At 37.2% G+C, this 15,264-nt stretch overlaps 1 protein-coding gene across 1 annotated transcript in view; it reads right to left on the bottom strand.

Annotated features, from left to right (window-relative positions):
* Col3a1 (collagen type III alpha 1 chain) overlaps positions 1 to 15,264 on the bottom strand; it is a 36,161-nt gene that overhangs the window by 14,907 nt on the left and 5,990 nt on the right. Inside the window, exons 2-22 of the mRNA XM_048456003.3 lie at positions 11,978 to 12,177; positions 11,677 to 11,727; positions 11,144 to 11,257; positions 9,748 to 9,825; positions 8,067 to 8,120; positions 7,513 to 7,566; positions 6,765 to 6,818; positions 5,595 to 5,648; positions 5,382 to 5,435; positions 4,947 to 5,000; positions 4,537 to 4,581; positions 4,352 to 4,405; positions 3,897 to 3,941; positions 3,207 to 3,260; positions 2,692 to 2,790; positions 2,129 to 2,173; positions 1,920 to 2,018; positions 1,677 to 1,730; positions 1,459 to 1,566; positions 728 to 781; positions 96 to 194 (exon numbers count right to left, since the gene is read on the bottom strand). Of these exons, the coding sequence (XP_048311960.3) occupies positions 96 to 194; positions 728 to 781; positions 1,459 to 1,566; positions 1,677 to 1,730; positions 1,920 to 2,018; positions 2,129 to 2,173; positions 2,692 to 2,790; positions 3,207 to 3,260; positions 3,897 to 3,941; positions 4,352 to 4,405; positions 4,537 to 4,581; positions 4,947 to 5,000; positions 5,382 to 5,435; positions 5,595 to 5,648; positions 6,765 to 6,818; positions 7,513 to 7,566; positions 8,067 to 8,120; positions 9,748 to 9,825; positions 11,144 to 11,257; positions 11,677 to 11,727; positions 11,978 to 12,177 (1,523 nt within the window). The remainder of the gene's footprint in view (positions 1 to 95; positions 195 to 727; positions 782 to 1,458; positions 1,567 to 1,676; positions 1,731 to 1,919; positions 2,019 to 2,128; positions 2,174 to 2,691; positions 2,791 to 3,206; positions 3,261 to 3,896; positions 3,942 to 4,351; positions 4,406 to 4,536; positions 4,582 to 4,946; positions 5,001 to 5,381; positions 5,436 to 5,594; positions 5,649 to 6,764; positions 6,819 to 7,512; positions 7,567 to 8,066; positions 8,121 to 9,747; positions 9,826 to 11,143; positions 11,258 to 11,676; positions 11,728 to 11,977; positions 12,178 to 15,264) is intronic.

The raw sequence follows: 15,264 nt of genomic DNA, 5'->3' as shown, positions 1-15,264 counted from the left end.
ATTGTCTGGTTGAAGCTGTTTTTGGTCTGCCCTTATCTGCATTGTCTTTCTTCTTACTACATTACAGTGTGATTAAAGCAGGTATGTCTGCTTACCCTCATTCCTGGGCCTCCTGGGGCTCCATCTCGGCCGGGTTCTCCAGCTACTCCTCGGGGCCCCGCAGGACCTGGGCCACCACGTTCCCCAGCAGGACCCTAAGTTGTGAGATAACAAACCTTAGAGAGTTTTGATTGACTTAGGCACTGACACTCTGAATCTCTGATGAGTGGAGTCATTTGGCTTCTCGCGGGGAGTTCGTGTTGCTGAGTTCTGCCCTTTAAGATCATATAGTTTAGCTCTGAATGTCATGTTGGGGGAAAAAATGAGGCAGTTGTGATGAATATCCTTTGTTTATAACAAACATTATTAATTGGACTTGGTTATACCTTTATGTGTGTCTAAAGCGAAGCACCATTAATGGTGAGAAGTTACTGTGGAGCCATTCAGGTGGCTTTCTCTGGTTCTTGTGGTGACCCTGGGGGCAGGGATTCTCCCTGTCTGACAGAGGAAGTGACTTCGCTCATCACAGAGCACAGGGAGTAATGAAGCAGGGACTAGGGTCATGAGGAGATGTTTTGTGTTCTGTTGTTCTGATATGTTTCCCCCAGATATTTATCTTTCCATTAATGGGATAATGTAGAGAAGAAACCTATTTGTAGTAATGACATTCAGGAACTGAGGTCTCTACCTTTTCTCCTGGGATGCCATTTGGCCCTGCAGGTCCTCTGAAGCCAGGAGCTCCCTGGAAACAATGACAGTTAAATAGTTCAGCCTATAAGATTAAAACTTGTTCATAATTTATGAGTATAAACATTCCTATACTACAAAGTTCTTTAAACAGGAGTTTAGGGATTTAATAGTAGAGCATTGCCCACCAAGTACAGGTCATGAGATCACTTCTCAGAACTGAAAAAAAATAATACTAAATAAGACAAAACCAAAACTCTGAAATGGTGGAAAAGAATAAATCACAGAGCAGCCCATCAGCCAAATGCACACACAAGACAGAAATAAGCAAACTGAAATCCTTCAGGGTTTTAAGTTTAGAGAGGACACTCAAAGACACAATGCCCAGAAGAGCTTGGTGGTGCACAGCTTTAATCCCCCACTTAGGTGGTGGAGTCTAAATTAGCAGAATGTCTAAACTTGAGGTCCACCTGTAGTGAGACACTGTGTAGAAGCAGTTCACCGCTACAGGCTTTCCTTAGCTTTCAAACTGGTGTGATGGTTCATGTCTCTGATCCAAGTTTTAGGGGAAGCTGAAGCAGGAGGATGGCCATGAGTTTGAGCCAAGCCTGGGCTACAGAGTAAGGTCCAAGCTAACGTGGTCTATAAATAAAACCCTGTCTCACCAAACAGCGGGAAAAATAGTAAAAGATTGCTGTACCTTGAAGCTTGCAGGTTACTATGGAAACCTACCCTTTCTCCAGCAGCTCCCGGCAGTCCATTTGCACCGGGTTCTCCAGGTGATCCATCTTTGCCATCTTCACCCTTAGGCCCTGGGATTCCTGGGGAACCAGCTTCCCCCTAAAAATTATAAAGAATTGGTATGAAATTTACTAGAGAAAATTTTACCCATTATTTTCTCCGTGCGCTGTGGTTTTCTAAGGAGCCAACCATGTTGGTTTGGTACTGACCCGTTCACCACGAGCACCTGGCTCTCCTTTTGCACCATTCTTGCCGGGTTCACCCTAAAAAGAAATAAAATCTCTATGTAAAAACAATGAGGATTTGACTAAAAAAAATTATAACCAGCCAGATGTTACACAGCTCAAAGGAGAGCCATAGAAACCTAACTGAAAGGGAGCAAAAGGAATAGCAATATTTTGCTGTGACAGGTAAGCTTGAACTTCCAGGCACTGAAGGAGAAAGGAACTTACTGAAGGACCTCGCTGTCCAGGTGCGCCGTTAGTCCCAGCTGGTCCAGGGGGACCCCTAGCTCCCATTAATCCAGGGGCTCCAGGAATGCCAGCGGGACCCTAAGGACAGCAAAAAAACACCGACATCAGCCATGCACGGACCTTCTTTTCTCCCATCAGACTTTAATACATAAATCGGTGTGGGATGAGGAGAGGGAGACGCAACTCACCATTTCACCCTTACCGCCAGGACTGCCATTATTCCCAGGAGGGCCCTATGAGCACAAGGGGAGAGAGCATCTTAGCAGAAATACCAAAAAACCCCACAAACAAACAAACAAAACAAACAAACAAACAAAAACAAAAAACAAAAAACAAAAAAACCCTCGCATGTATAGTTCTTTGTTTAGAGAATATATTTACTGACAGGTATTATGTACTGTAGAGACTATGTTATTTCCCTAATAGTAGCCCAACATATAAAAGTAGGAAAAATAATTAGGAATTAAGTCAGAGATTATTTATTTCCTGGCTGGTGCTTAGTGTAGGCAACCTGCCAGGCATCACAAAAGTAACCTATAGTTTACATACGAAATATAGTCTCTACTCTACTATGTTCATGTGAAATTCATGAATTCTACAATGCCCAAACTCCCATTTTTGTTACGAATCTAATTATAGTAGAGCATGAAATTACAATTTTTCAAGGAATACGTTTTGATTGACAGCAAAGCAAGCTTTGAGGGATTAAGCCTAGCAGCTTGGCTCCTCTCCGGTCTTGTCTGCTACTTACAGGAGGCCCTTGAGCACCAGCGTGTCCCTGAGGTCCAGGTTCACCTCTTTGTCCTGGGGAGCCATTTGAACCAGGGGACCCTGCAGGTCCAACTTCACCCTAAAGAGTCAAATTCCAACATGTCAGCTTTCCTTTCCATTTCTAATAACTTAGTTTACCCTTCAGTTCTACTTAAACTTATTTCTCTAAAGCTATAGTACTATGGTTAAATATTGTAATAAAACAAAGGATATCATAAAGACAAGGACAAAGGTAAATATGAGTCTGTGTGTTTTCTAATTGTTTCCCAGAAAGGACCTGGGAAAAGGCAGAAGTCATCAGAATAAATATCAGTATGATAGAATGTTAGTGATTATATATGTGTATAAGTATCCATATATATGAATCAAGATTTATATAAATGTATTAGAATCAAGATTAAGGCATTAAAGTTCTCTGTAGATGAAAATGTACATTTGATTCTTTTACAAGGCAACTTTGAGAAGCAATCCAATGTGTCAGAGCTACAGGCTTACCTTAGCACCAGGGGACCCAGGGAATCCTGCAGTTCCAGGAGGACCAGGGGGACCCTAAAACAGAGAAAAATATGCAAACAATAAAAATGAGCTAGACTGAACACCTAGAATAATCATCAAATGAAGCCTCATAGGAAATGATACATGAATAATCAAAAGTACAAAAGACACCACATAAACGAAAGAGCATTTGCCATTCACATGAGTATTCTAGAGAGGAACATTGTGTAAGGCAAGAAGAGGGTTAAATCTGGGATGAGAATATCTGTATTTCTCTCCACTTTTCCATACATCCTGTGACTATGCAGGATCTTACTCCTGAGCATTTGTGCTCCTATTTACATAGAGTTAACATCACAATCTATTCTGCATGTCTCTTAACTGGCATAACCAATATTGGTTATGAAACACAAGTACATGTTAAACACATGTCAGCTAATGATGAGGAATAATGGTCGTGGCTAGAAGGGAGGCAGAGTTTTGGGATCCGTATAGATTTAAATGATATCCTGTTGGATACTATCAAGTACTGGATGGACCTACAAATTATTTCCATTTTTAGGGTTTAAAAGAGTCATCAAGTGACAATGTGGGTTTGCTATATAGTAATGACAATATGACAATGTAATGTATAATCCACAAGCTCTAAGTACTTTGGAACAAAGTGGGTTTAGATGCAACATTACTCACTGGTTGGCCGTCACTGCCCCGGGCACCATCATTGCCTCGAGCACCCTGAAAAGAGAAGTTTGTCTCAAATATTTTCTTATTTATGAAAGGTTAATTACCGGTAACGTCTGACTACAAAACAAGCTCAGTTGAACTGAGTTTTCCTCAGACATATTAAAGTCCCCTTACTAGCGCATATTTTTCGAGTCAGTGTTAGACTGTTGAGACACCATGCAGGAGACATGGAGGAAGCCTGGATTCTGGGTTTTTAGAATTGAATGCAAATATGAGGTTCTAATGCATGTATAAAACTGACACCCCCCCACACCAATGGAAAAAAATCAGCAGGGAGACTAAATACAAGACTTTCTTTTCCATATCATTATATCCAAATCTTGACTGATCTGATCTTGAAGACAGATTTTCTAGAAGAGATAACCTCTGCCTTCATCCGGGTACACTGTGGCAATACTCACGGCAGCTCCAGGGAGGCCTGGCCGTCCTCGTTCACCAGGAGCCCCTCTGGGTCCCTGCAGGCAAAATTGAGAGCATGATTTTACTGTGAACCTGACATGTGTGAGAACAGACGGGAAGGAGGAAGGCAGTGGGGCTGGATGGTTAGTGTTAGTTCTGAAAATCATAGGAGAGGAAACATAATTACCATGGGGCCAGGAGCTCCATTGTCTCCGGGAAGACCGTTTTCACCCTAGAGACATACGAAATGTTATGATGTTGTAGAGCAAACCGTTTGATATTGCAAATCCTGTATCGCAGAAGAGACTAAGGAAAATATAGACTTTGGTAATATTAAATTGGTGTAAGCCTTTAATTTTAATCACCAGAAATGTAAAATTCTGCATTTTAAGTACATGACAACTCTATATATTCATTAGTCATGCTGGGAAGTGCAAACATCTCTATGCCAGAGGCTTTGTTATATCAGCTGTCATTGAAGCTTAAGGGGGCTACCCTGAGCAATCAATGTAGGTAAAGAACAGTTGACAGAGTTATGTCCCATAGAGCTCCAGACTCCAAATGAGTTCGCTCAAAACACCGTGGGCTGCAATTCACCTTCAGTCCAGGAGCGCCCGTTTCTCCCTTCTCTCCATTTCGTCCGTCAAAACCCTGGAAAATTTAAAAACAGAAAAAATAATTGAAGATTTGCACGCAATTCCAAATGGAAGTCTTCCACTAAATTTCGTTACTGGAGTTGATTATATTTAGCTATCTATAATGTTAATCTAAATAACGTAAAGTATTTTAAACATTGGCATAGTTTTTATAGAAGAAAGAAGTTCCATTCAGTCTGTTTAGAAAGCTGCCTTCAGGGTAGAAGAGTAGAACCTAGTTTGATGGTTTTTGTTCTTATTAGATTGATACGTGTTGGACATGGCAGATTTCACCTAATATTTAGTTAAACATAAAGATGCTTTGCCATCAGTAAATCATACCTACTAAGTTCATAAATAAAGGGTTAGAGTTAGGCATAAGCATAGGGTCACTTACTCTGTGTCCTTTCATCCCAGGAAATCCAGGCATGCCACTTGGGCCCTTCACACCCTAAAAGTAATGCATGGGAAAGACATGAATTAACATTCAGATAGAATCAAAATCCAGCAATGAAATGCATTTTGTCTTTATGTTGCTTTCAATGTGGTCATGCGCTTTTGCAGTTAAAATGCTTGTGGCTGAGGAGGTTATCAAATGGAGGAGACTTACCGGAGGACCAGGTAGTCCACGCTCTCCAGGTCGACCAGGTCTCCCTGACTCTCCCTAGGCAGAGAAATAAAGGATGCATAAGGGCTCATGTGTGAGGATGCAGCTAAGGAGTGGTCTGGTTGCATCACACATGCAGCTATGAGATCAGACTACTTCCGATTAGGTACTGATTTGAGACGCAGTCTCTGTAGGTAGCCCTGGCTGATGCTGTGCTCCTGAACCTCCAATGGCCACCTAGTGCTAAGATGATAGGTGAGAGCCATCTACTCAGTGACATCAGGTTTCCCAATGGAAGGACTAAAGGAGGCTCCTTCCACCTTTTCGTAAACCTATGATGTCCTAGTACAGATGTCTCTTCCCTGAAATATTCAGATTTTTCCCCAAGTCAATGAAAAGAATTTAGCACTGGAAATTAATTAAAGAAAAAAGGAGAATATTTAATATTTATAAATTTATGCTCACAAAGTAATGATCTTAATATATTGATTATTTGTTACAAGAATGTAAAGAAAAAAATCTTGTTCCTTCTGGGATGAAGATGAAGCGCATCAGAGAGTTCTGTTACTTTTGAATTTGTCAAATGTACATACAGCTTTGCAAACGCAACGCAGAGATGAACATGTTGATAAAATGCTAGCATCCTGAAAAGTGAAAACAACTATCTCATCTCGTGATTTAGAGCTAGAAGTGTTGCAAGATTTCTGATGAAGATCTCAGCAAGAGAGCATGGCTCTCCATGAAACTACCCTAGAAGCAATAATAATGCTGGTCAGTGCTGGCCATTACCCTTAAAAAGGGGAATTAGGAAGCTATGAAATTCAGTATAAAAGTCTATGAGAATCCTACCAACCACCATTAATAATAGAAAATGTTTGTTAGGGTACAATTTATGTTATTTTTGAGACAGGGTTTCTCTGTGTAATAGCCCTGACTGACCTGGAACTCACCATAGACCAGACTGGCCTTGAACCCATAGAGACCAGCCTGCTACTGCCTCTGCCTCCGGATTACTGAGATTAAAGGTGTGTGCCAGCACCACCTAACTACAAATTTTTTTTGAATGAAGACTTTCAAGTTTTTCTTAAACTTTTCTATAGTGACATGAAGGATACATGGTTTATCATTCAAGTAGAATTTTACTATCTTCCTATTTGACCTATGAATACTTACATCCTTTCCAGCAGGGCCAGAAGGACCAATAGCACCAGGAGGTCCTGGAGGGCCCTGAAACGAGAAAATAGAAATAGATGAACTCAAAATTTTTCTGTTACATTTTGTCACTGCATATTAAGGGCATCTGGAAGGAAACATCCTTCTGTCCTTCTCACCATGAAAATTACACTGAGTTAATATTATATGTTCATTACATCTACTTTTTGCTGTTGATTAAACCTTATTTTTAATAAAAGCTTTAAATACCATGTATCTATATCTTATAATGAAAGTTTCTATTTATAGATGCAATTGTATATTTTAAGACGTTGACTATACAAAAATATAAATACATTTCTCAATATTTTGAAATATTGTATTAAAATAACATTTATTTTAATTTCTGTACGTTTGTGTGGCATATGATTCCGGAGGACTCTGATCGTTTTCTTCACTATATGCAGATGTATGCATGCCTATAAGCACAGACAGAATAGACACAAGGGGAGTCTACAGAAACCTTAGGTGCTTAGATTGATGATCTTTGTTAACTCTGGAAAGTGGATAACTTTGATGGCTAACCAGTTAAGAATCTCTAAGATCTTTGGGTTCACTGCAAACACCACACAATGCTAAGTTATTATGTAGAACTCCAAGCATGTGTGCAATCTGCACTCTAGATATAGCCATGAATGACTCAGCAATTGATAGATTTCATATGGGAAGTGAGTTTGTCAACATGTTCAGCAGTCTAAATGTTACTTACAGCAGGACCAGCTTGACCAGGTTCACCAGGGGGACCTTGGTATCCAGGAGAACCCTACAGTAGAATAATATTGAAAATAGATTTTAATATTATGTACTATCTGCATTATTAAATGATAGTTATGACATCATTGTCACATGATGCAATGTATGTAAATAAACTAACAAGAGCTTCATATGAAACCACTCATACTTTGAGAATAGTCAGAAGTCATGATTAGTGAGTTTAGTCAAAAATTCCATTATAGTTTATGAAGGTTTAAAACATATTTTCAGGATTAAATAAAGATTTCGTTGAAATTGAAAATGAATGGTTCTTAACTCAAAGGCATATTGTTTATAAATGAAACATGTATTTCAACTTTACCAAAATTTTAATTGATAATAGTTGTTCAGAAGTACATTAAATATGAAAATGTAACATTAAAAATGATGTTTCTTGGTTGCAACTTCACTTAGTTGTGAGTGTGCATGCTGAAATGGATCATATCCATATCTATATTAATTTGATTTATATATTCATAAAGATGAAACACCAGTAGGCGTTATACTTACAGGGGAGCCAGGATGTCCAGAAGAGCCAGGGGGGCCTGGAGGGCCTGGGGGACCCTAGAATGCAAATTTAAACAATAAACACAAGTAGATAAATGGAAAATGCACTACACAGAGTGATGTCTGTTCAGACATGATGCCAATGTGTTTTGAAACATATACAACTATATCTTGTTATCTGTTAACCAGCCTTGATACGCTTAATTGTATGAGATTTCCATTAAGGGCTTTTGCATGAAAACCTTACTCCAGATGAAATTAGAGAGTCATTCAGATTATTAATCAATGTTAAAAATTTTAACCTCAACCCTTAAGAAAGGGCGTACAGAGGGGGGAAAGTCAGTAGAAAATATAATGATAAGCTTCATAGTGTTTCATTAATACCTCCCTCGGTTAAAAACAATTTCTTGTCTTTTGTCTAAGCATCGTGTGGAGAATGTCTTCACACTATAGATCTTATGCATGTTTCTTACTTAAGCGGGTCAGTCAGCTTCAAACCTCATGACTGTATTGATAATGTCACAGTCATGTGACATTACATTGATGACAAACATCTTACATTGATGGTAAGACTTGGGTGTAAGCACAGTGTATGGGCCACTAAACACTTAAAGCCAATGGATGTCATCATCATTCAGAAATGCAGACTAAACTAGCAAACCAGTAGTATATTATTTCTGACAACAAGTTTTTAGCTTATCTTTCTGGAATGTCAATACGTGGTAGTTTTATTGAGGTTTGTGTACCTTATTAAAGGAGGATTTATAACATGAATGTAGTAATAATCAATGGTCATAAAAATTATTGATTCTCCATGTGACTTTCAAACATTAAAAAGTACCAAAAACTTAGAAAATTATAAACATCCAATTGGTAAACTTTTTTCAATTTCATTTATGCCAATTACAATACTCTTTACCAGCTCTTTTGCATCTACTGATAAAAATTTTTATTTAACTTTAGAAGCCACAAATATATTGGCATATTATATTTATTTATAGTGATGTTTCTGTTACTTGCAATAAATCATGGGCTTCAATACTATGCCTCTCCCTGAGAGTTATTCAAGAGCAAGCATCCACAGAATATGTCATTATATTATTACACATTCAAATCCAACTTGGAATGATCCCTGTTGTCTTTTGTTATTAAAACTCTGGGCCATTTACATTTGGAAAGCCCTTCGCAGTCAAAGTGAGTAGTTATTCTTAAGCTAGATGGACATAAAAGATCAATGATTCTAAAAATATTCATACTTGATTTAAAGCATGGAGGAAAGATGAAAAGTGATATTGAACATTCATATCATTTAGAATGAAAAATTCAGTGAGCTAAAACGCGAAAAAAGGATGCTAAGCAACTTGGATGAGAAAATGAGAAGTGGAAACACTCCTTAACAAAATTGCATTCAATTAGACAGTGTATGAGGTGATGGTTGGAGAACCCTTATGTAGGTGAGCATGAAGAATTAACAATAATGGCATGCCATAAAATGCCACAAGAAGGAAATGAGTTAGTATAAAAAATCACAGCCAGGTTGTTGGTTTCTCTTCCAGCTTTGGTAGTTAATGAGCCATTTTGTACAATTTTATGAAAATGTTGTATTTCTGGAAGAACATCACTCAGGAGTTAAGAAACAAATGCTGTGTGATACTTGAACATGCTCAGAATCATTTGTACATACAGCTGGTCCAGGAAAGCCGCCCATTGCTCCTCCTACTCCAGACTTGACATCATACGAGTCGTACTGGGGAGAATAATTCTGTAGGAAAAAAAAAATCAGGTACATAGATCAGATTCTATTAATACAAAGGTCATAGTTAATTTTTGAAGCATTTAGAAAAAGCGTATGCAGCATGTACTGTTCGCTGATAGATTTCAGCATGCCGGATGTGATGTTTTTTCTGCTTATTGTCTGTCTATGACTTTAAATATTATACTTGTTACAGAAATATATATTGAGTGGTGTATGAAGATTTTAAAAACCTGTATTAAATGAAAAATTTCCACTTCAATTTGTCCCCCAATGTTATTACTGAAATCATTATTTCTATACAATAGTCATAGCATTATACACAGAGTAATTGAATATGTAAGGACAAAGAAACATAGAAGTCATTAACTCTAAGTATCTAATCTCCAGCTAAATATGAGGAAGTAAAATAAACTTCCCAAAAGGCCAATAAAACTTATATATATATATATATGTGTGTGTGTGTGTGTGTGTGTATGTATATATATATACATATGTGTATATACAATCAACTATATACAGTTTTTATATATATATACATATACATATATATGGTTTCTGATTTCATGTAATAAGAGCTGAATCCCTCCCAATTAAGCACTGAACCATTGTAAACAAGGAAAAATATCAGAAGGGCTCAGAGCTTGCTTTAAGTTCTAGGTCTAGATAGGTTCTTTTTGATTTCAGTGATACTCATTGCTCCTGAATTGTTTTGGAAAAACAGTTACAAAAATCACAAGTATTTGTGTAGTTTTCTGAGTTCACTTACACCCGTGCAACTTAACTTTGTAGTGTTTATATTCTTGATTATCTGTTTTATGTGCAGACTGATTGGCAGCCCTGACTCAAAAGGAGAAAGGTGTGTCCTGAAGATTGAGTTCTGTTCAGTCGCCAGAGAAGCACAGGCTTACTCTGTTTATCTGAAGTTGATAAGCCATTTTTGGAGCTGTTAACTGCTTAGTGTCCAAGCCTCCAATGACATTGTCATGGATGTTAGGAGAGGAATTAGGGAATAATCCGCAATTATAGCACTTTTTAAAGTTTGTAAGTTATTTATTTTAGGAGCTGATAGTCTATCTATCAAACATAATGAGTAAGTCATATACTTGCTAAGAGGTTGGGACATTTTTTAAAGATGTAGCCGCAATCATATTAGCATGTTGACAGTGGAATTCTTTTAAAGTTCTTAGCATATAGATGCACTACATAAGAATTTGTTAAATATATAAAACCAGAGGACGAATGTTGCTTTTGAGATGTAATGCAGAGCAAATAAAGACAACTAAGCCATTTATATGGAGGAGGTTTTAATTCTGTAATTTCTTACCTGACCACCATTTGGACATGATGGACAGATTCCAGGAGAGCCAGGAGAGCCAGGGGGACCTGGTAGCCCTGGATTGCCGGGGTCACCATTTCTCCCAGGAATGCCAGGAGGACCCTAAAACAAATAAGACAAAAACAAACAAAACCAGTAAAATATGGGGTGATTTAAAATGATTATTAGGGATTTGCTTCCACGATATATTGAATTATCACTGTGATACTTGTCCTTGCGATAAGTATATATCCAACTATGTCTCATGAATAACTGAAGTTTATTCTGTTCCTTTGTATCTTGACCTACATTTTGTGTTTTGACCTGACAGAGGGATGAAGACTTGTAAGGTTTGGGAAACCCGAGAGGTACCGCTGTATATTTCTACTTTGATTTGTCATGATTTTCAAATACATAGGACAGAAGAAAATTCAGAATGATGACCGTTCAGTTTGAATACGGGAATAATTTGACAAGGAAAACCAGGCATTCCTAGAAATGTCATTAGCATTAACTTTTCTTCTTGGGAAGATGTTACTCACTGGATCTCCCTTGGGGCCTCGTGGTCCATGGCCATCAGGAAGGGCAGGAGCCTACGAAGTATAAACAATATAGATTAATATATGTAAACTATGGCAGGATTCTTAAATATTTCTTAATTCTCATTCCACACAACCCCCTGCTTTCATTTAGAAATGACATCATTCACTTGTTAAGCCTGCTTAACAGACATGGTTTGCAGTTCCTTCCAGGCCTCTTTGCAATGGATGCTATCTATCCATTTGTTTAATATGAAGCTTGAAGATGTAGTCTTTGAAGACTTTATGTATTCTGTAGACTCACAGGTGTGGTAGGCTGTGGGCATATTGGACAACATTCTCCAAACGGGATCTCTACGTTGGGGCAGTCTAGTGGTGCATCATCACAGATGATGTCATCGCAGAGGACAGATCCGGCGTCACAGACACATATTTGGCATGGCTCTGGTTTCCAAACATCTCTAGACTCATAGGTCTGACCGAGGTGGGTGCATCCTGATTCATCTGCGGGAAGAAAAATGAGAACATATGGCCTATTTTATGTTTTGAAAAAATGTGATTTTCAGTCGTAACTATTGGCAGAGTACATTCAAAATGAAGAAAGTTTGGAAAAATTAATTTTTTTCCTTTCATCGAAAAAGCACATTTCCGCTATGCAATTGCTATGCACCAGGATACTGCCTATTAAAATAAAATGTCACACCACAATTTTCATTAAAAATCAATTGTTTTTACTTCTCATATGAAAAACTGAGCATTAGTAGACACAATACAAATATGCAAACACTTGTATATTAGTTACACAACAGAAAATAAGCAATTCTGCCTAATTACTATTCTTTGCTTTAATGGCAGATGCTTTAATGGGAACATGCAACTAAAAGGGTGATTTTTGTTACTAACTCTGGGACCTTCTGGATTATATTAACCGAGTTGAGACATTCAGGGGGAAAACTGAGCTAATCTTGGCAGCATAAAACTCTTCCAGATTGTTGGGAAAGCTAACAAAGCTGACTGTGTGCTCAGTGTCACTACTAACTCTGTTGGGTATTAGTGGGTCAACATTATATGACATAATGTTTTATATATATTAGATAAAGAGTTTTCCAAATGTCTAGAATAAAGTGCAACATTAAAGCAAATATTGGCAATGAGTAAGTAGAAAGAATAGGGAAAATATGAATCATGGCCATGTGTATTTGTGGCTTACTACAGCAGAAGAAATAGCTTCAACCAAAATTTTAGAGTTGGTTCTTAATTATATGTAAGAAATTGAAATTTCAGCAGTCATTCCCAGTGAAACAACTTAGGAGATGCCAGAATAAAACCCACTCCCAATTCTTGAAGTGTTGACTGTGTAGTATGGCTAAGCTCAGCTTGAAAATTGCTATGACAGTTTGCCAATCACAAATGGATAAATAATAAGTCTTAAAACATCTGGAAACAATTTCGAATGTAAGCAATGTCTTGTGTGTTCTTTTGTTTTTTTTTCAGACAGTGAAACTTTATTTTCCTGTAGCCCTGATTGCAAATTTCTCTTTCCTTATCGTGATATTTAGATAATACATCATCTAAAACTTTACCATTAAGAGAAATTTCAGAGTATCTATTCTCTGCAGACTATGGAGCTGTTTTACCTTCTACATATATGTATAAACACAGCTTTAATCATCATATGATCTTGTATGAGGCAAGTTGAGACCCATTCTTGTCTTAACAATTTAACAATGTAACAGCTTTTATAAAAACCAAAAATGACAGTTCCACTAAAATTTTCAATAGGGAATAAAGATTATACAGTTAAAAAAAATCTCTCTTTTATGTCAACTCCTCCCATGTCTTCAGCAGATGTGTGAGGTTGAGGGTGAAGGGTGGGGTGGAAATAGACTTTCTAAAGCTTTATGGAATGCACCTTTATTCTCGGAGAATATAAGTGCTGAATATCAAACTGTTTATCTCAGCATATAGGATTCAGAATGGTGTGATGTTGCTGCTTTTTAGTAATTCAAGAGAAGGCAAAGAGGTTTTTCATATAACTAATAGTCTTAGTGCATAAAGAGATGATCACTAAACCTATTTGTGTTACCTAGAACTGATGTTTTGTATTTAAGAACAATGTTCCGTTGGCAGTAAAAAAAAAAATATGTCAAGTGTTGAGATGGAAGACTTTTCAGCGAAATCACTAAGATCTTTTCATGGGTGCTCCTTTCTTCATATGAATCTTTTCCAACTCCTCTCAATTAGATGGACAAGAAATTCTTATTTGATTGATTCTAACTTGGGATATTCTCACTGAAGATATGGATGTCAAACTGCTTGACCTTGACCCTTTGAAGACACTGGTAGATTATGCTAATTATTCTATGAACAACTTACCCTTGAATCAGAAATAGCTTTTGACATTTAAAACAGCATACAGGTTATTAAAAGGAGCTATTGGGCACCCATGTAAAGTTAAACATAAATCAATATAGCAGGTAAAGTTAGATTTAAGTACCTCATATTTTAAAATGACTTCATGTGTTCTTAATTGGCCATAAAGCTTTTCTCCCCCATTCATCCTCCCCTGTGTATACCCTATTGAGGCCAATCTCACATCAGAAGAAATGTTGTTTATTATCTGTTTTGAACAGTGCCAAGTAGACAAGCACGACATTGACTCCTTACAATTATAAATTAACATGTCAAATCTAGGGATAGATAATAGAAAACTGTTATTTGACTTTTTGTTTTCAAATTTTATTAGAAATATTATTATTTGTTAGGTACAGAGACTTCAATATAATGATCAGTATGTCTTAGTACATATTTTTTAATACTTTTAATATTTTTATTTGTTTTAATATATGCAATTATAAAATTCTATAATTTAATAATTTCCATGCAATATATATACATATATAACAATCAATTCAGTTTAAACATATTTATTTCTTCAAAAAATTACAATTTATGGTAAAATCGTTCAAAATATTTTCCTTAACTTTTAAAATGTATACTTTATACTTTTTGTTGCTAATACTAACACTAAAAAGTTGACCTTCTGTGCATTAACACACCAGGATTTCTTGGTGTTGGTTCCCATTGACATCCATTCTGCACAGCCATTCTGGACAGCCTGTGGTTCTCCTCCTGCCCCCCACCTCTAGAAACCACCACTCCTTTCTTAATGTGACGCCACCTTTAGGGGTGATGTCTTTCTTTTAATCTGCTCCTACCATTTAAAGTGATAGAGCATACTTTTTTTTTTTAAGAAAGTCATGCTGTTCTACATAAAAGGAGAAAGTTGGAATGCCTAAAAAAAATAAGAGTTAGTGGATCTAATTTGTTGCCATAATTTATTTCATATTCGTTTGCAGCAAAGTTGTCTTTCTTGAAAAATCAGACCCTGAGAAGTCGTAAGTAGACCTTGTGGCTGAACACAACACTTCCCACCCTGTGTCTCTTAGTCATATTTGTCCTGAAAAGGATGCCTTCCTAGTTACTTTTGATTTACTATCTCATGCATGACCATCTACTGTTAGCCATATAATCTACCAAAGCAGAACCCCTTCAGTGCACATCTCCTGATGCTGCCTTTAGTATCAAACC

This window comes from Myodes glareolus, chromosome 27 (assembly GCF_982192425.1).
Source record: "Myodes glareolus chromosome 27, mMyoGla1.1, whole genome shotgun sequence".
Lineage (NCBI taxonomy): Eukaryota > Metazoa > Chordata > Mammalia > Rodentia > Cricetidae > Myodes > Myodes glareolus.
This window is presented reverse-complemented; position numbering and strand designations above follow the sequence as displayed.